We start from the raw sequence: 21,522 nt of genomic DNA, 5'->3' as shown, positions 1-21,522 counted from the left end.
CAGCTTTTTAGCAATGCAGGTTCTTCCCCCCCACACACAGTACTTACAGAATCAGAATCTGGGGGGTGTAAGCCCAGCCCTTCAGGGGATTCTGATGTCTGCTCAAGTTTGAGAAGCACTGGACTAGCTCTTAGGTCCTCTTGTCTTTACTTTATCCACTGTATCCCAAGGATTTGTTTTTGCTTTTAGTACCAGGGATTGAACCCAGGGCTCTTAACCACTAAGTCACATCCCCAGCCCTTTTATTTTTATTTTTTAAATTTTTTAAAATTTTGGGATAGTGTCTTGCTAAGTTGCTTAGAGCCTTGCTATGTTTCTGAGGCTGGCTCTGAACGTGTGATCCTCCTGCATCAGCCTCCCAAGCCACCAGGATTACAGGTGTACACCACTGCCCCAGGCCCCAGGGACACTTTAATGCCACTTTCAAGACAATTTTTTTGTGTTTTCTTTTTTTGGGAGGCAGGTAATGGGGATTGAACTCAGGGGCACTCTAACACTGCTACATCTACCACTGCTACATCTCCAGTCCTTTTTATTTTTTATTTTGAGACAGAGTTCTCACTAAAATGCTGTGGGCTTCCCTAAGTTGCAGTACCTGGCCTCAAAGTTATGATCCTCCTGAGTCACTGGGATTATAAACATGAGTTACTGCACCTGGCTCAAGGCAACTTTTTACTTACCCTTCCAAGACCTCTCATTCTGTCAAACCTCAACCCTCCATCAACTCAGGCATATGTTTCCATCATTTGTTCCAAAACTGCTCAGGCTATGAGTGTAGCTCAGTGGTACAACACTTGTCTAACATTCATGAGGTTCTAGATTTGTTCCTCTGCACAGCAGAGCTGCTCAGAGTAATCTACAAAATCTGCTTTGACTACTAGCCCCCTGAAATTTGGCTTATAAAAAAGTCCTTAAAGTTCTCCACCACTAAGTGTGCAGCTGCCATTTGAATTTGGCCTGTGTGAAATGGAACTTAACACCATCCTCTTCATGTCATTCTCTAGTTAATCCTCCCAGTGAATGATACCACCAAGCTAAAGCCTGGAGGTTTGGGGTGAGTTATCCTAGACACACACTTTTTCTCAACCCCCACATCCAAGCTCATATTCATTGGATTTCTGAAATGTTTAAAGCCTAATTGGACACTGTGTTGCATGCCTGCAATCTCAGTGACTCAGGAGGCTGAGACAGTAGGATCGTGAGTTCAAAGCCAGCCTCAGCAACTAAGCAAGGTCCTAAATCCTAAACAACCCAGTGAGACCCTGTCTCTAAATAAAATACAAAAAAAGGGCTGGGGATGTGGCTCAGTGGTTAAGTGACCCTGAGTTTAATCCCTTATAACCCCAAAGTTTAAAGCCTCTCTTTTTTTCCCCCCAGAATTGGGGATTGAACCCAGGAGTGCTTTACCACTGAGAGCTATATCTCTAGTCTCCCCTCCTTTTTTTTTTTTTAAATCAACTGGTATTTGAAACAGGGTTTTGCTAAGTTGCTAAGGCTGGCATTGAAATTGTGATCCTCCTGCCTCGCTTCCCAGGTCACTGGTATTACAGGTGTGCCACTGCACCTGACCTATCTTCCATTTTGTTAATACTGAGAGCATACTTCATTTCAATTCCCTTCCTTTTTTGCTGAGATTTATGTAAACTCATCCTAACTGGTTTCGAAGTGTCTGGTTGATTCCAGCTCCACTTACCTACCACACTCCAGGCTTAAGAAAGTCCTCCAAATTACACTCATGATTAGTTTTATACCTCTGGATTGCCTTCAGGACAAACCTAAACCTCCTCAGCATTCCTCAGCATGTCATTCAAAGGCTCCTACCACAGGGTTCCCAACTTCCTTGGCTCTCCTCTTCTCTTTCTCTGACCTCCAATACCTCTCTTCCCGGAAGCATTCCAAGTTCTATTGCTTCTATGCTCTTTAGCATCCCGGTCCTCAGTGCCCTCTGCCTGGAATTTACTTCTTTCCAGTGCTGCCTCATTAAATCTTTCTTTTCTATAAGCCCCTGAACTAGAATGAGTAATTTCGTGAACCTAGTGGCTTTTTCTGGTACATGGTAATCTCAATCAAAATTTACTAAAGAATAACATGTTATCCCTTTTTGTACAGCTTTCCAGAGTTGTGTTGTTGTTGTTGCTATATTACTATTATTATTATGCTGGGGATTGAACCCAGGCCCTCACACATGCTAGGCAAGTACTTGACCAATGATTTATACCGTGGTCCCGGAATTGATTTATTGATTCCACTGTACCACTGAGCTACAACCCCAGCCCATTAAAATAATTTGTTATGAAAAAAAAACCAAACTGTACAGAGACTATACATAAAAGTGATGGTCCCTTATTTCTCTTTCCCACCCAGTCCTCAAAGATGGTTACTGCTGTTTCATGTCTGTATTTTTCAAGACCTGGTCTATGCTTAGACAACATTTTTATATCTTTGAACATAATTTCTATCACATTTGAACACACTATTCTGCTATCCCTTAAAATATATTTTGGATATTTTTCTATATCAGTATAGAGCACGATATTAAATACTGTCTATATGCCAATGACTGTCATTAAAATTGTATAGTCAGCTCTCTGTATCCATGAATCTGTGAATTTGACCAATGGCAGATCAAAAATATTCAGGGTGCTAGGGCTATAGCTCAGTGGTACAGTTCACGCTGCGCATGCATGACACCCTGGGTTCAATCCCCAGCAACAATAAATAAATAAATACATATATATATATATATATATATATATATATATATTCAGAAAAAAATTGTATGTTCCTGAACTTGTACAGACATTTTTGTTGTCATTCCCTAACAATACAGTACAACTATTTACATAGCATTTACATTATATTAGGTCTTACAAATAATCTAGAGATGATTTAAAGTATCTAGAAGGATTGGGTAGGTTACATGTAAATAGGCCATGTCATATAAGGGACTTGAGATTCTCCAGATTTTGGTCTCTGCATGCAGTCCCCAGAACCAGTGCCCCAGGGATCCTGAAGGCTGATTGTATTTACATTTTCAGCTCAGAATTCTCCTCTGAACTCTGCCCTATAACAACTATCTACCTGACGTAACCACCCTGATGTCTCACAGATTCCAGCCACAGAACTGCTCAAACCTGCTGCTCCCACAGGCTCCCTGTCCCCACCACCATGCAGGTGCTCGAGCCGACAACCTCAGAGTCATTCTTGTGGTCTCCTTCTGCATGCAGTCAACCCAGGGACTAGAAAAAAACTAGTTGGTTGCGTTGCTGTGCTTCTCTCCATCTCTGCTGCCACTGCCCCAGTCCCCTGGATTATTTCCTGCGTCCACCTTTGCTCCCCATGCTTGAAGTGATTAACTGTGAGAGCAACTTGTTGGCATCACAAAACAGGTTATGTTAGTTATTTCAGTTACTTTCTACTCTGCTTCTGAAAAAAAAAATCAAACAAATTTTTATCATAACCTAGAAAAAAACTACAAGATCCAGTCCCTTTCCACCTTTCCCAGCTTCGCCTTGGATCTTTCTCCCCTTGCTTTCTATGTTCTGTCCTCCACAGTCTTATCAGTAGATCAGAGAATTGTCCAGCACAGTGGCAGGCGCTTATAGTCCTGGCTACCTGGGAGGCTAAGGCAGGAGGATTGCTTGAGCTTAGGAGTTCAAGGCCAGCCTAGGCAACATAGTGAGACTCTGACTCTACTAGAACACTTTTTCTTTTTGTTCTTCAGCCTGGCAAACTTCCACTCACTCTACAGGTCTTAATTGAAATGTTACTGTTTTAGAAAGGTCTTTTCTGATGTGCCCTCCAATCTAAGTTAGATACCTTGTTACCTATATCACTTTCTTTCACACTAATCTGATATTTACCTTACTAATATTTATTACCATTGTGCATTGTACATAATTAGCATGTTAGTTCAACATGTATTTCCACCAAGACTGAAAACTTTGAGGAAGAAACCATTTTGGATTTCACTTTAACCCTAACACCTGGCACAGGCCCTGACCAACAAATTCAGTAGTTTATCTTGGGGGGACACATTGCAAAGTATGCCTGAAATTGTGGATAGCGCTGAGCCCTATAAGATCTGTTTTATTTTTTCCTTTACATATATATCTATGATGAAGTTTATAAATTAGGCAAAATATTATTAAAAATAAATTATTAATAAAATAGACAATTATAACAATATATTCTATTAAAACTTATATGAGTGTGGTCTTACTCTTTTTAAGTTTTATTTACTTTATTTTTTATTTTATTTTTTTGAGATAGAGTCTTACAGAGTTGCTTCAGGCTGGCCTCTAATTCATGATCCTCCTGCCTCAGCCTCCCAAGTCATTGGAAGTTGCCATGGCACCCAGTTTCTCTTTGTTGTCAAGTGCTGGGCAGCTGCAGCAAACCACAGATCCTAATCATCCCTGGAATGAGAAGAGGAAACAACTGATACTCTGCAGGGTACTGTGTTGTTAAACTGAGATGTTCTGCTGGTTAGGTGCATTCAATGCATTTTCAACTTAAATATTTTTAACTTATGATCCATGTATCTGGACTTAATCCAAACATAAGTCAAGAAGCATTCGTAGTCTCTCTTTTCCCATGCAGTCTCTGCTTCTCCCTACCTCCCCAGTTTTCACTTTTGCCTCCTTGGAGCATCAGCAGATCCCCATAGAGCAGTGCTGGTTTAAAACACTTCTGGGAGAAGTTTTAGCTATTTTCCAAAGTTGGAAAACAATCAGCGCTGAAGTCTCCTCCTGTGAGAAGCCTTCCCCAGCTTCTGCAGCCACATCTAATTGCTCTTTTTTCTGTGCTTCCAGGGAATATGGAATCTGCTGGTTACAGAAGTGACTATTCATAGCAAACAGTGCAGCCTCATTACCTAACAGGCCCCATGCTAGGCTGGGGGGGGGGGTGGTTTGGATGAGAACATCCCTTGTTCCTTTGTGTTGACTTCCTTGGTTGCCAGCAGTACTGAAAGGGAGCCCCTGTGGGGTGGGGCTTGTATTTTATACGATGCTTGGCTCAGGGGTTCTCTACTCCATCAGTCTTCATACCCCAGGAAGAGAGCAAATACTTTACCTTCCTGAAAGAATATTACTAATAATATAGACTATCTGCATATGCAACTTTAAAAAGCTCACTATAATGCTCTAACCAAAATATAACAGAAAAATAAAGGGAGGAAAAAATATGATAAGATGTATCACAATTAATAAATTATTTAAAAACGAGATAATTTCAAAACGTAAATAGCTTAAAGATTCTGTTTAAATAAACACTGAAAATACTTTTCCTTTTTTTAATATTTATTTTTTAGTTGTAGTTGGACACAGTATCTTTAATTAATTTATTTTTATGTGGTGCTAAGAATCGAACCCAGGGCCTCGCCTGTGCTAGGCTAGCGCTCTACTCTTTAACCCCAGCCCTGAAAATACTTTTTCTTTATGCTTACTACCTTGACATAAGAGCTAAGTAAGTGTATTTGTTTATAGGATCCTTCTGAATGCAACAGATTCACACACAGATTGACACAGGCATGTGGTATTGTTGAAAAAACTCTTGATGAGCTTCCAAAAAAAAAAGTACCATCTTCATTTTACATGATAGTTCATTCTTGGAAAAATCAGTGTATTCATCATATTTTAATAATGACACACACACCTGAGCATGGTGGCATATGCCTGTAATCCCAGTGATGTGGGAGGTTGAGTCAGGAGGATCACAAGTTTGAAGACAGCCTCAGCAATTTAACAAGACCCTGTCACAAAATAAAAAATAATAAGGCTGGGGATGGAGAGGTGATAGGATGGGCACTTCATGTCTGTCACAGAAATAAATGAACAAATCGAGTGAACTGAGGCCTTTCTTCAGAGGTGCATATTTTGGTCTAGGAGTGCATAGACTGTGCTTTTCAGGAGTACCATGTTTCAAAGAGCAGCAGGGAAGCAGTTGGATTTCACAATGAGCCAGGTTGCAAGGTATTAAGCCATGATGAGTGGACAGGAAATGAAGGTTACTCCTTGTTATGGTTTAGATATGAGGTGTCCCCCAAAGCTCATGTATGAGACATGAAAGTTTAGCAGTGAATAGATTGGCTTAGGGGAGCCTTAACCTAATCAGTGTATTAATCCACAGATAGGGATTAACTGGGTGGATTTATTATAGGCAGGTAGGGTGTGGTTGAAGGAGGTGGGTCTCTAGGGGCCGGCCATTGGGGTTTATTTTTGTCCCTGATAGTGAAGTCTCTATCTGTTCCTGATTGTCATATCTGGAGCCGTTTTCCTCTGCCACACACTTCCACCATGATGTTCTGCCTCACTTTGGGTCCAGAGCAATGGAGCTGGCCATTTGTGGACTGAGACTTCTAAAACTGTGAGTGCCAGATAAACTTTTCCTCTTCTAAAATTGATCTGGTCAGGTCTTTTGGTCACAGCATCAGAAAAGCTGACTAAAACATTCCTCAAGGGCTGGGGATATGGCTTAAGTTAGTAGCAAGCTCGCCTGGCATGCATGAGGCACTGGATTCGATCCTCAGCACCACATGGAAATGGGATGAAGATATTGTGTCCACCTAAAGCTAAAAAATAAATGTTATAAATAAATAAATAAATAACTCCTTAAATATAATGGCTATCACACTCCAAGACAGAAAAAGAATAATAGTACCTACTCCTTAAGGTAGTGTAATTGTAAGTACTCCATTGTTAGTGCATCAGACATATCCTATCCATTTCTTATAAGTTCTCAAATCAAATCTCTGTGTATCCCCACTTTGCCTATCAAGAAAACTTAGCGGGGGCTAGGGTTATGACTCAGCGGTAGAGAGCTTGCCTCACATGTTCAAGGCCCTGGGTTTGATCCTCAGTACCACATAAAAATAAATAAACAAAATAAAGATATTGTATCCATTTACAAGTAAATAATTTTTTTTTTTAAAGAAAACTTAAGTTTAGAAATATTAAGAAAACTTGTGCCGAATGCAGCACAGCTTGGTTCAGGTCAGGTTATCTGTAGAGGGAGCTAGGTCTGGAGTTAAAGATAGAAAATATGTGTTGCTAAGCAGCAGAAAGGTCCAGGCTACCAATAAGAGTTGTCAAAGACTAAAAGTAGGTCCAGGCCATTACCAGTTCCTACACCTCCTGGAACATGGAGAAGATTGTCACCCTGAAGTTCTGTGAGCCAGCACCAGGAGAACCAGTTCGCACCCTCCTGTCACTTGACAATGGTCTGCCCTGGGCAAGTGTGGATGCCTGTTTCTACCCAGCACCACAGCTTGGGACCCCAGAGCATCCAGGATCCAATGACCTCAACCTCCCACTTTCCCATGGGAAAACAGAAGTGGGGCAGATGAATGGGATTGCAAGGCTAACTAATAGCTTTGGTACTTTATGAAACCGTGATTAGCATAAATTTGGACCAATAGCATTGACCCAACTGCTATATAACCCCCTAGACTAGCACACTCAAGTGGCAACCCCTAACAAATACCCTCTTGCCCAGTGGGAGTTCTGTTTCTATTCACACTCAAATAAATCCAGTTCTTACTCATCCTTGTCTGTGGATTTCCTTCTTTGAATTCAGAAGACAAGAACTCAGAAGAAATTGGCCAGGAGCTGCTGGGGTCTGTTGCAACACTGGAGGGCATAGCCCACTAGTAAGAACTGCAACATGTTTCTTGGCTGCAGAGACATGCAGCTTATGCAAGACCCCATCCACCAGCAGAAGCAGAGAAACTCCAGTTTCATTAATGTAATAGGGACTTGGAGAGGCTGTCTTTGCTAAAAGAAGTAACTCTTGGGCCTGTAGATGCCTCATGGGTAACCAAAAACAGGATAAAGTTTGGCATCTCTGCCTTATTTTGTATTTGTCTTCGGATCTCTGCTCAACTTTGTGCCTAGGGATGTTAATCATTTAAGGAGTATTTATCTAAAAACAAGTAATACAAGTTTTCTGGTTTTGTTTTTTGATACTGGAGATTGAACTCAGGGGCCCTTGCCATAGTTATATACCCAGTCCTTTTTATTTCTTAAGACAGAGTCTTGCTAAATTGCTGAGGTTGTTCTCCAACTTTGTGATTCTCCTGACTCAGGCTCTCAAGGGATTTTAGGTATGTGTCACAGTGCTCAGTGTAATATAAGGGTTATTACCCCTAAATGTACCTATCCCGTCTTGTTCCCCTTGAAGACTGGGTCTTCAGCGTCCTGTTTTAGGCCTCTGGAGAGACACCTAAAGTCTTCAGTTACTGCCCTACTAGAGGAGCCTTATAGACACTTCACTCCACGCAGGAATTCCCCCCGAGCAGGAGCAATCATCTCATGAGAACTGTGATCCCACCCTTTTGGGATCATAGGTCTAATAAGTATTTTGAGCAACAAATGGAAATTGCTCCCCTCAAGTGATAAAGACTTTTCTGGAGCCACTTTGTAGAACCGGAACTGAAATAATGATCAACCAGGCCACAGTTTAGCCAAGACTGTTTAATTATGCAGACTTCTCTCTCTCTGCCCTAACTCTTCCTCTATTTAACCCCAAAGCTCCTGTCAGCACTCTGAAGACAGGACGGAGATGCTGCATCTCACTTTGCCTGCCCAGTGTGCTCATGTTGACTCAAGTCCTTTTCCTGTTTCTCACTATAACCTTTTCTGTTTGGTTTTTGGGGCAAATGGGTGGACCTGGTGTGTTGGAGCCCCCAAATTCAGGCCTCTGGCTTAGACTCTGGTAAGACTAAGAAAGAGGCCTCATTAGCTCCTTTTCCTGATCAGAACACCTTGCCAGAGATAGGTTCTTCTGAAATAGGGAGGCAAGAACTACCTCAAAATGGATACCAGTGAGGAGGAAGGGAGGAAAGATGAAGAGGTGAGGCCACTTCAACCTGCCAGCTGTAAAGACCTGGAATTTGGGATTCCCAAATTTAGCATCTCCCAAAATAGCACTGTATTCTAGCTCTTCTTGAATTGCATCCTTTACTACCAGGCCACAATCGGCTTAGATTGCTACTTCTCCTTACATATCCCAAGCAGCAGATTCTACTTCCAGGGGTGATTTGCCACTAAGCTACATCCCCAGCTTCTTTTTTTTTTTTTTTTTTAAGCTAGGGTCTCACTAAGTTACTGAGGCTGGCCTTAAACTTGCAATCCTCCTGCCTCAGCCTCTGGAGTAGCTAGGATACATTTTCAAGCAGTAAGCTCATTGTATGCCCATCTCTGGAGAAAGGTAAACACCTAGGCCCAGGGGCTGGGCAGTACTGTGAGGTGGGGAAGAGCGAGGAGGGAGTGGGAACAGTCATTTTGGTCCGGTGGATATGTGCCGTTGTCCTTGAGCACTCACTGTGTGAGCCTCTGTGGGATCCTAATATAGTCTGGACCCCCAATCGTTCCTTCTTTATTGTCTCTGGGCTTCTCTTTATTGCCCTCAGACCTGAGGCTGCTCTGGAGACTCATTCTGGCAACCAGCAAGGCCACAGCAACTCCATCATAGGAGCCTGTAGGACTCTTATTCCACAGTGTTCTTGCTTCTGAAGGATTGATGGATCTGCTACAGGAAGCGTGAGAAACTCAAGACTCTGAGTTCTCATCCTCCCCCAGTGGCTCCTTGTCTTTCTTCCACCTATTCATTCCTACCAGCACTGAGCAGAATTCAATTTGGTACTCCCTACCCAGAGAGGAGGCTAAATGGCAATCAAAGGTAAAGTGTGGCAGGCATAACCTTTGAGCCCAACCACTTTCTCAAGACATTGTTTCCTTTCACCTCTCTCCCAGCTCCTTCCTGGCCTTTGAGGATCTTTCCTTCAATGACTACGCCTTCATTATTAAGCTTCCCTTCACTCAGTCCCAGCTGTGGCCTTGACTACCATTTATTCCAAATCTACCCCACTAGTCTAGACCTTTACCCTGTGCTTTGAACCCTTCAACTGCTAAATTATGCCAACCACAACCAAGATAGTGTGCAGGATTCCCAGTCAGCATGCCCCAAATTAGCACTATATTGTAGCTCTTCTTTGAATGGCATTCTTTACCTCCCAAGCCACAATCAGCTTAGATTCCTACCTGTCCCTATGCATCCCAAGCAGCAGATTCTACTTCCTAGAACTTTGAAGTCCCATTTCCTTTTTTTTTTTGCACAGTACTGGGGATTGAACCCAGAAGTGCTTTACCATTGAGCTACATTCCCAGCATCCTTCCACTCTATTTTTTTTTTTTTTGAGATAGTCTTGCTAAATTGCTGAGCTGGCCTCAAATTTATGATCTTCCTGCCTCAGCCTCCCGCATAGCTGGGATTTTAGGTGTGTGCCATGACACTCAGCTTCATTATTTACTTTTTTTTTTTCCATTATTTACTCTTAGAGAAGTCCCTTTTACGGGCTCATTCCATCAACTTCTGTTTGGTCTTCGTTTCCAGTCCCTTTCCTGTTCATCATCCACAACACAGTGGATGCTGTAACCTTAAACACAAACACCAGGGAGCTGCTCAGCTGCCTAATGGGGAACTCTCCTTATCCCCACTCTCACTGCCCCCATTGGCTGATAAGGAATTTGGCCCCTGCTTACCAGTGCAGCCTGCCTCCACCCCTCCCAATTCTCTCTGCAGCAACCCACCTGTGGATATGCCCCCCTTCTTTTTTTGGTACCAGGGACTGAACCCAGGGACACTTAACCACTGAGCTACATCTCCAGCCCTTTTATTTTATTTAGAGATAGGGTCTCGCCAAGTTGCTTAAGGCCTTGCTGAATTGCTGAGGCTGACTTTGAACTTCCCTCCTCCCTCAGCCTCCTGAGTTGCTGGGATTACAGGCATGAACCACTGTGCCTGGCTCCCCTTCCATCCATCAAGACAACTCAAAAGCTACCTCCTTACTTAAGGAGCTCTTTGTTTTCAAAACTAGTAAATAAAAGGAATTGAGCTTCTGTTGCCTTTGAACAAACTGCATCTCAAGATATCTAAACTTTAAATGATTTTTCTACAGAAATATTTTAGATAATAAGTTAATAGGAAAATACACCAGTATTCAGACAAAATTAAGGAATTGTTATTTTTTTGGGATATGCTAACAATATTATGTTATGGGCTTTTTTAAAAAAAATTGTTGTAGATGGACACAATACATTTTATTTATTTATTTTTATGTGGTGCTGAGGATTGAACCCCAGTGCCTCACACATGCTAGGTGAGCACTATACCACTGAGCCACAACCCCAAGCCCCATGTTAGGGTCTTTTAGGAAAAAGAAAAAAAGTCTTTAAAATAACTCAGAGAGAGGGAGGAAAAGGGTAGGGAATATAAATAGTGCAACACTACATCATATGCAACCAGAAGAATGAGAAATTATACTCCATTTATGTATGTCTAAATGCATTCTACGATCCTGTATAACTAAATAGAATAAATAAAAAATTTTTAAAAATAACAAATCTAGGTTATCCATGAGGAGGCAGATGTGGGCATTAATTATATTTTAGTTCCCCATCCCCTCTGGTATTGAACCCAGGGGTAGTTTACTACTGAGCTACATCCCCAGTCCTTTTTTGAGACAGGGCCTAAGTTGCCCAGGCTGGCCTTGAACTTGGCATCTACTTGCTTCAGCCTCCTGAGTAGCTGGGATTACAGGTGCGCCACCACACTTGGCTCTATTTTACTCTCTACTGATTGAAATTTTCAAACACATACAAGGTTGAGCAACGTGCAAGGGTTCCTTAGTTTGAAAAACACTGTGAAAAACAAAGCCGAGCAGGGGCTGCAGGGTATAGATCAGAGGTAGAGCATGTGCTTACCGTGAAAGAGCCCTGAGATTGATCCCCAGAGCAAACAAAGGCTACATCTCCCTGCTCGCATAAAGCCTTCCGTACAGTGCTTCCTCTCCCTGTTTCCTGAGCACATGTCCTTGCCACCCTTGTGGCAGAGGCCAGGCCCATCTTCTGTCCTCAGCTTGGTACACAGCAGATGCTTAATGAATGTCAGTTGAGTGAGTTGGTGGTACTTCCAGAGCTGGCTGCTACAAGAGCATCTCCCAACATAATCTTCCTAACACAGAAAAATGGAAACAGCTCCAGGATCCTGAAGAGGGTTGAGTATTTTCCTTCTCCATATGCTGCCCACTGAGCACCTGCATACCAGGGCAGCCGTACCAGCTCGGAGGGTGCTCCATTTTCATTCTTGGGGATGAACTCCACTCCTACCCTGATCCCCATCCTCAGATATCACACAGACACATATGACTGCTGAAAGAAACTTTAATAGAGCATGGCTGACTCTTGCTTCTTAGAGTTCAAGGTCAAAGAGAAAGGGCATCACATCTGTAAGAAAAGGAGAGAGTTCAGAGAAATTTGCACTTTGTAACTGCTGTTCCGAGTCTGGACTGCTGTCTCGCAGCGAGCCACCTACTCCTTCTCAAGGCTCAAATGCTGCCTTTTCTGAGGCCTCCGTGAATTTCCCCAGGAAAAGTGAAAGTCTCCTTGGCACGTCACTCCTGCTCCACTGTGTGATACCATTTTCCCAGGAAGTGGGGCCAATGCACCCCATGGACTGTGTACATCAAGTCCTACACTCCTGAGGAGAGGTCTCTCTTCAGAAAAGCATCACCAGAGGGTCTCAGACAACTGCTATTTTCCCTGATCCCTACAGAAGATGCCCCCCAGAGTGTGACCCAGGCTGCAAACTCAGCCTTGGGGTCAGGTTCCTCGGGTCTCCCCTTGGGCCCACACATGACAAGGCTTCACACCTGGCTGGCTCATGCACTGTTGGATACTTTCCAGCCGAGTGGAAGCCAAGGCACGGGCCTCCTCTGCAAAGCGGCGGTGTCCCTCCTCAGTCAACTTCCAGAGGCAGGATCGAGGCCGGGTGCTGGCCTCACCCTGCATACTGACCGGCACTTTCTCAAAGCTGTCTCGAAAACAGAGATTGTGACGGACAGTATTCTTCCAGCCTTCTGGAGCCGTCCGGAAAAAGGGGAAGTGTTGTCTGTGGACAGGGAGGAAAGATAAGGAAAGTCATGGTTTCTTTGGGGGAGGTCCTACTCTCCAGCTGGCTCTCCCCACAGGGGCCCCTCGAGACTCAGCTCTTCACAAGGTGGATAATGGCCAGCAAGCCTTTGCTGCCTGAGCATGTGGCAAAGCCTCCACCTGATTCATTGCTTATGAGGAGCCCCCTCTTTTGAGCCTCTTAACCCCAGGTTCTTTTTCCCCCCTCTCCCTTAGGGCTTAGGATGTTGACAAAGCAGGGACAAAGCAGAACCAGGCCCCTGGTCAAAGGGATATATCGATTCCAGGATTAATATGGAGACATTAGGCTCTTCTAATACTGGGAAAGGGCCCAAGAAACTCCCTCAGACACATGTGTACATGTGCACACCTGTAATCCCAGAACTCAGGTGGCTGAGGCAGGAGGATCACAAGTTCAAAGCCAGCCTCAGTTACTTACTGAGGCCCTAAGGAACTTAGTGAGACCCTATCTCAATAAATAAATAAATAAATAAAAAGGGAGGAAAAAAGTTGAATGCAGAGCTGGAAGTGTGGTTCAATGGTAAAGCATGTTGGAGGCCCCAGGTTTAATCGCATGCACACATGCTACTAAATGCAAATCCCTTCTCAATTGGGCTCTCCTGACCCCTGAGGGCACAGGAACTTGTGTTAGGCAGGAAGGTCATTAGGATTAGCATGGCTGGGGAAACCAAGTTTTATGCTGGCTAATCTTGAGAGGCAGTAGGTAGAAACTGTTAGTAGAACCAAGTGAGTCTATGTTTTAAAGGAGAACCAAGACACAAAAGGCTAGAGTTTTTTTAGACCTGAAAGAGGGTAGGAGTGATTATGTCCTTGCACATGGGTGGCAGGTATTCACCTGGGAAAAGAGGACTGGGAAGGCACTCATCCTCAGACCCAGATGAGGAAACTGAGTCAGCAAGCCCAGAACCAGGGCCCTGACCCCGCCCTTCCCCCTCCTCACAGGGCCCCCCCGCCCCCCCACACATACCGAGTGAAACTGTAGATCTGCTGCACGTTGAGGCCACAGGGGGGACTGTTTCTTAGTGCCAGGGCAATTAGGTGGAAGTAATTGAGAGGGGGCCGGGACCAGAGCCTCCCCTCCGGGCTGATGGCTTGCCGAAGCCTCCGACTCTGGAGGGGGGCCCTTGTGTGAGGGGACGGGAGAGCCACAGAGGAGCTGTCATCCTGGTCCTTAGCCTCCTCCTCTTCTGGGAGCTAGAGGAGCACAGAGTAGGAACTGGTCCTGACTCCTTGGCCTCAACTCCAGGGTGCAGCAGTCTAGGACCACCATCTGGGCTTGTCCCCAACCCAAGGGTACTAGTCTCTTCTGAACCCATTAACCTTTGGCTGTCCCTAAGAAAACCAAACAGTGACACTTCATCCCTGAGCCCACCCTGCCTATGCCCAAGGCTGGCTCACAGCCCCAGGAAGCCATACCTCCCAGTTGCTGGGGGAAGAAGCGAACTGCTTCCGGGGCGGAGACTGCTCACTGGAGGAATGCAGCGATGACTCTGCCCTGGCGACCTCTGAGTAGCTGGCATCCTCCTCCTTTGGGGGTGCCTGAGGGGATGGGGGCTCGCTCATCAGATCCTCTCCTTTCTTAGATTCTGTAACCTCCAGCTTGCCGGGGGGATACACCACATTGGGGTTCACCCACATCCACAGGTTGGGCTCAATATCTGGACCTGTGCAGAGCAAAGGGAGACTGTGTGCCACAGTTCACTGGCTTTGGGTGTCCCTGGTATCTAGCCCAGGACGTGGAGCCAAGTCAGAGAACCCACCACTCACCGTCTTCATCCGCATTGGGTTTTTTTTCCAAAGGTAGTTTTGGCGGTTCAACTATTCGAAGTTTGTATCTGGCAACTGAAGAAAAGATGGAAGAGAATCAAAATGTTCTAGTATTTCCATTGTGACTCCAGGATCTTGAGCTTTGAAGGTCTCTTGGGAAAAGGTTGTGGACCCTCCCTGGGGAAGGAAATGTTAGACCACTATATTCGACTGGTTTTCCCTTCATTTCTGAACTTCTAACCACCTCACTTTTGTTTTTTTGGTACTGGGAATTGAACTCAGGGCACTTTACCACTTAGCTACATCCCTTCCCCTTTTTGTTTTTTATTTTGAGACAGGGTCTCACTAAATTGCAGAGGCACTTGTGATCCTCCTGCCTGAGTCTCCTGAGTCTCTGGGAATCCAGGCAGATACCCCACGCCCTACTCCTTTTGCATTCTTTTCTTCACATATATTGTCCCCAAATGATCTCATGCCATGGTTTCAGCCAATCATCTATAAATATAGGGCTCCCAATCTTTACCTGTAGTCCAGATTTCTCTGCTAATCCTTAAATGGGACTTCCTATTGGATATCTTTACTTGAGTAGTCTGTGTGCATAGCAAGCACAACATTTCTAAAACTGAATTCCTTTATTTATTTATTTTTTCAGTCCTAGGGATAGAACCCAGGACCTGGCACATGTTAAGCAAGTGTTCTACCAGTGATCTACATCCCCAGCCCCTGAATTCCATTTTCTTGCTCTTTCTCCTATATTTCTTGTCTCAGCAAAAGGTACCACCATCCAACCAGACGTTCAGGGCAGAAACTATTTTGCGTTCCTTGCTGTTCCCATGAATGTCATCATATTTCAGACAAATCTGGGTTTTCATTTTGGAAATGATGATATACTTATAGAAAAGCTCAGTAATTAGAAAGGATGCACACTGCTGGGCATGGTGGTGCACAACTGTAATCCCAGCAACTCAGGAGGCTGAGGCAGGAAGATCATGAGTTCAAAACCAGCATCACATCATATGGGATTAGGCCCCAATCTCCTTAATAAGACTCCTATAGCACAAAAATTAAAACAAAGAATCAACAAATGGGATGGAATCAAACTAAAAAGTTTCTTCTCAGCAAAAGAAACAATCTGTGAGGTGAACAGACAGCCTACATCCTGAGAGCAAATTTTTACCCCTCACACATCAGATAGAGCACTAATCTCTAGGGTATATAAAGAACTCAAAAAGCTAAGCACCAAAAAAAAAACAAATAACCCAATTAACAAATGGGCCAAGGACCTGAACAGACACTTCTCAGAAGAGGATATACAACCAATCAACAAATATATGGAAAAAATGCTCAGCATCTCTAGAAATTAGAGAAATGCAAATCAAAACTACTCTAAGATATCATCTCACTCCAGTCACAATGGCAGCTATTATGAAGACAAACAACAATAAGTGTTGGCGAGGATGTGGGGAAAAAGGCACACTCATACATTGCTAGTGGGACTGCAAATTGGTGCAGCCAATATGGAAAGCAATATGGAGATTCCTTGGAAATTTGGGAATGGAATAACTATTTGACCCAGCTATCCCAGACTATACCCAAAGGACTTAAAAACAGCATACTACAGGGACACAACCATATTAATGTTTACAGAAGTACTATTCACATTAGCTAAACTGTGGAGCCAACCTAGAAGCCCTTCAGTGGATGAATGTATAAAAAAAATGTGACATATATACACAATGGAATTTTACTCAGCAATAAAAGAGAATAAAATCACGGCATTTACAGGTAAATGGATGGTGCTGGAGAAGATAATGCTAAGTGAAGTTAGCCAATCCCAAAAAACAAATGCTGAATGTTTTCTCTGATATAAGGAGGCTGACTCATAGTCGGGTAGGGAGGGGGAGCATGGGAGAAATAAATGAATTCTAGATAGGGAAGACGGGTGGGAGGAAAAGGGAGGGGGCAGGGGATTAGCAAAAATGGTGGAATGTGATGGACATCATTATTCAAAATACATGTATGAAGACATGAATTGGGTGTCAACATACTTTATATACAAACAGAGATATGAAAAACTGTGGTATATGTGTAATAAGAATTGTAATACAATCTGCTGTCATTTTTTTTTAATCAATTAAAAAAAACCCAGCATCAGCAACTTAGCGAGGTCCTGTCTCTAAATAAAATACAAAAAAAGGACTGGGAATGTGGCTTAATAGTTAAGCACTCCTGGTACAAAAAAAAAAAGAATGTGCACTACATTGCTAATATTTAACATAGTACTACTAGAAAAAGGAAAAAAATAGCAAAACAAATTTGGAAAGGAAAGGCAAAGCTACTGTTATTTGAAGAAAAAATAATTAATATAGATTATAATATTAATAGACAAGTTATTAGAACCACTAAGAACCCAGCAACTTTGCTGCGTGTAAGAACATAATAATCAATAATATTTCTTTATGTCAGCATTAAAAATGGAAAATAATTTTACAAAGGTACTGCTTATAATAACAACAAAAATTATAAAGAATCTAGGAGTTAACTCATAAAAGAATTGACTAGACCTTTAGGGGAAAAATGTAATCACTTTTTTTTAGACATAAAAGACTAGAATAGGGCTAGAGATGTAGCTCAGTGACAGAACACTTGCTTAACATGCATGAGGCATGAATTCAACCAGAGCACTGGAAAAGACAGACAGACACTCCCTACGTGTCCAGGCTCCCTATGAGCCCTGAGTCTTTGAGCTCAAGTGATCTATCTGCCTCAGCCTACTGCATAGCTGGGTCTATGGGCACATCACCTCTCCTGACTGAACCCTATCTCAGAAGTACCTCAGTCAAAATCTAAATTAACAAAATAATTGCAACCTTCCCACAAACTCATTTATGTACTCCATAAAAATGTACCACCTCAGGCTGGGGCTGGGGCTCAGTGGTAGAACGCTTGCTTTGCACGTGTGAGGCACTGGGTTTGATCCTTAGCACCACATAAAAATAAATAAAGATATTAAAAATATATATTTTTTTAAAATGCACCATCTTTTGTCTTTCCAGCTAACTCCCTCTCAACCACAACGAGGATCCCACTGACATCACCAATCTATCCATCTATGGCTTCAGAGAACTTGTTTGGCAGAATCGGGTTTAATCAGGGTGGTGGTTTGCCCAAACAAGTGCTCCAAAGCCATAGAGAGGCCAGGGACTCGCCCCTACATGCAAGGGAGTCATGTAACTTTTCTGAACCCAGGGCCTTGTGCATGCTAACATTCTACCAAGAAGCTACATCCCCAGCTCTTTTTATTTATTTTAAAATACTTTATTTTATTTATTTTAATTGTAGTGGGAAACAATACCTTGATTTTATTTATTTATTTTTATGTGATGCTGAGGATCAAATCCAGCGCCTTGAACATGCTAGTCAAGCGTTTTATTCTTGAGCCATAACCCCAGCCCGCAGCTCTTTTTATTTTGAGACAGGGTCTAAGTTAACAGACTGGTCTTAAATTTGCAGTCCTCCTGTCTCAGCCTCCCAAGTAGCTAGGATTACAGGCATGTGCCACTGCACCTGGCTGCCTACTCATTTCCACTGGGACGTCTAACGTGGCCAGAGCATAACTCCTCATTTTCCTCCGTAAACCTTTCCTCAAAAAACCTTTCCCATCTCAGTATAAGACAACTCTAAACTGAGTATGGTTATGCATACCTGCAATCCCAGCTACTTGGGAAGATGAGGCAGGAGGATCACAAATTCAAGCAAGGACAGTCTGGACAAAAAAGGGCTGGGGAAGTTCAGTAGTAGGATACCACTAGATTCAATCCCCAGTACTGGGTGGGGGCAGGAATCTTCCTTTCCAATCTACCGATTTCTTTTCCCTTGAGCGGAAGGAGCTATTCTGCCCAGACTGGCTCAGCCTCTCCAGCAGCTGGGACTACAGGCATTTGCCTCTTGCTGAGCTCTGAAGAGTCTAGGTTTTTCCTTTTTGTATTTGCAGTGCTGGGGATCTAACCCTGGGCCTCATTCCTGTTAAGTAAGTGCTCTAACACTGAACTACATTCCCAGTTCCCAATTTTTATTTTTCTTATACCACACATTCCAGCCATCAGCAAATCTAGTTAGTCCTAACCTCTCACCACCTTCTTTGTCACCACCCTGGTCCAATCTACCATCATGTGTTGTCTGGATTACTGCCATGGCCTAAGTAGTCTCTCTCTCTCATGGGGGAGCAAATACGGCACCCAGGGCTTGATACATGCTAGACAAATGGTGGACCATTGAGCTACATCCTCAACTCTAACACTCTTGAATAAATGAACACATATCAATGTTCACTATCTTTAATTATGGTGGCAAAGTGCTGGAAGCAATTTGGATGTAAGGAGAGTTAGAAGGTCAAAGGAAATATATATATATATGAGAGAATATTACCCAACAGCCAGAAACATCAAATTAGATTGCATTTAGAAACAGGAAGAGGGGCTGGGGCTGTAGTTCAGTTGGTAGAGCACTTGCCTAGCACATGTGAGGCACAGGGTTTGATCCTCAGCGCCACATAAAAATAAAATAAAAAGGTATTGTGTCCATCTACTATAAAAAAATTAATAAAAAAAAAAAGAAAAGAAACAGGAAGAGCTCTGGAAAACAAGGTGGGAGGGGCCAGGCATGGGCAGGGAGGCTGAGGCAGGAAGGTCTCAAGTTTAAGCCCATGCTCAGCAATTAATGAGACTCTGTTTTTCAAAAAAAAAAAAAAAAAGCCTGGGGATGTAGTTCAGTGGTAAAGTGCCCCTGGGCCCAATTCCCAGTACCAAAACAAAACAGAACCAAAACATTTTAAATAGACTAGGGTTTGTACATCAGTGTGGAGGAGATGATGGACGTGGGAGGTAGAGATTGAAGAGGGAAAACCAAGAGTTAACCCAAGCACCTTGTTCCATCAGATGACAAAAAGGTACCATGAATACATGGATGACATTAACTCAACTTTGAGGTCCAAAGAAGGAAAAGAAATTGTAAGACCACAATGGTCAATCATCCATTCAACAAATATTGAGCACTTCTAGATCTAGGCAACGCCCTAAGAGGTGAGGTTACGGCCATAAACAAAATGATAATTTACAAGTTCTTTTAAAGAGACATAAAAATAAGTAAAGCGTACAGTTCGACAAATGGCAAGGATGGTGGGCCAAGGTGAAAGGCTGGGGAGGGGCCTAGGATGCAAAAGCTGGAAGAGCTGGAAGGCGTTGTCCCTTGGGTGCAAGTGCTGCCCTGGGCGGGTTTCCAGTCCAGGCGGAAGCCCAGTCCCCCTGCCGCATGGCGCCCCTAAATGGGCACTGGGGGAACTTAGCATGCACGGGGGCCTCGGAACCCGAAACCAAGCCTGAGGGTGCCGGGCCCTGGAGCAAGGCGCAAAGCCTGACAGTCCTCGGCCCCAACCCAGCCCGGCGGGCTCTCCCATCCCCCGCCCTCACGAGGTACTCACGGTTCTGCTCCGTCAGGGGCAGGTGCGCCGTGGTAAAGGCCAGAAAGGACTCATTCCCCATGTCCCAGTCCAACAGTCCTGGGACCTGGCCATGGAGGCTGTCCCAGAAGTCGAGATTTTGGAGTTTGAGGTCCACTTTTAGGGAGAGGAGGCACAGAGCGGCGCCGAGTGGGAGAGAAGAGCGACACCACGCTCGCCCTCGCGCACTTCCTCAAATACCGCGCTGCGCTGGCTTTAGGCGGGAGGCTGCCCAGGTGTGCAGAGCCCTGCTCGACGCCTCCACTCCACCCGCTAGCCTCCAGGAAGTCTTCGCTCAACCCGCTACCCTTGCACGTTGGGGTCTGGGAGGATTAGGCGGTCCAGAAGAAATGTAGCCCGGACCATTTATCCTCTCGATATTTACATAAAACTTATTTTATATAAAAGTCATAATGAGCTGGGCGCGGTGGCGCACGCCTATAATCCCACCAGCTCGGGAGGCTGAGGCAGGAGGATCACGAGATCAAAGACAGTCTCAGCAAAAGCGAGAGGCTAAGCAACTTAGTGAGATCCTGTCACTAAATAAAATACAAAATAGGGCTGGGGATGTCAGTTGTCGAGTGCCCCTGAGTTCAATCCCTGGCACCAAAAAATAAATAAATAAATAAATAATAAAAATAAAAATAAAAAATAAATGAATAAAATAAAAATAAAAAAGTGTAATAATCCCATGATAGTATTCATAGCTACTTTCTAGAAGTTTCCATAGGATTTACGGCTTATTCAAGATTGCATTTTGTAGTAGATGATGGAGATAGGATTAGATTGAATTGTGATTTGATTTTTTTTAAATAGTTTTTAATAACTTTGAAATCACAGAAAAATCTCGAGAATACTATTAAAAATTTTGTATACACTTTCAGCCAGATTCATCAATTAATATTTTATCCATTTAAGTTTTTCTCTTCATATGTATTTATTTATTTATCTTACAGTGCTGAGGATTGAACTCAGGGCTTTGTGCATGCTAGGAAAGTACGCCCTAACCCCCAGCACCCCAACCAACAAGTCTTTTTTTTAATATTTATTTTTCAGTTTTAGGTGGATACAATATCTTTATTTTTATGTGGTGCTGAGAATCGAACCCAGTGCCTCACGCTCGCTAGGCGAGCCTGCTACCACTTGAGCCACATCCCCAGCTCCACCAACAAGTCTTTCATGTAATTTTTTTTCCTGGCCTAGGATTCCCTTAAGGATCAGACACGTGCATTTAATATCCATGACTCTTTGGTTGCCTTTATTATT

The 21,522-nt window shown here is 43.5% G+C and overlaps 1 protein-coding gene across 1 annotated transcript; it reads right to left on the bottom strand.

Moving 5' to 3' along the window:
* Window positions 1–12,210: 12,210 nt before the first annotated feature.
* Foxr1 (forkhead box R1) lies at window positions 12,211–20,299 on the bottom strand. Its single transcript, XM_027930781.3, has 6 exons — window positions 20,239–20,299; window positions 14,760–14,834; window positions 14,409–14,656; window positions 13,960–14,186; window positions 12,713–12,951; window positions 12,211–12,287 (listed from the first exon to the last, which is right to left on the bottom strand). Exons 1-6 carry the CDS (start codon window positions 20,297–20,299, stop codon window positions 12,253–12,255), a joined length of 885 nt encoding a protein of 294 aa, XP_027786582.2. The 3' UTR covers window positions 12,211–12,252.
* Between the last annotated feature and the right edge of the window lie 1,223 nt (window positions 20,300–21,522).

This window comes from Marmota flaviventris, chromosome 9 (genome assembly GCF_047511675.1).
Source record: "Marmota flaviventris isolate mMarFla1 chromosome 9, mMarFla1.hap1, whole genome shotgun sequence".
Taxonomy (NCBI): Eukaryota; Metazoa; Chordata; class Mammalia; order Rodentia; family Sciuridae; genus Marmota; species Marmota flaviventris.
This window is presented reverse-complemented; position numbering and strand designations above follow the sequence as displayed.

Bases quoted from the DNA above. Each gene is read 5' to 3' on its own strand.
- Foxr1 (XM_027930781.3), bottom strand. From the start codon at position 20,299: ATGGGGAATGAGTCCTTTCTGGCCTTTACCACGGCGCACCTGCCCCTG. The intron at 14,187-14,408 runs GTATGGCTTCCT...GTGCTCCTCTAG, and splicing joins CTTCCCCCAGCAACTGGGAG to CTCCCAGAAGAGGAGGAGGC. The intron at 12,288-12,712 runs GTGTGAAGCCTT...CTTTTCTTACAG, and splicing joins ACAGTGCATGAGCCAGCCAG to ATGTGATGCCCTTTCTCTTT.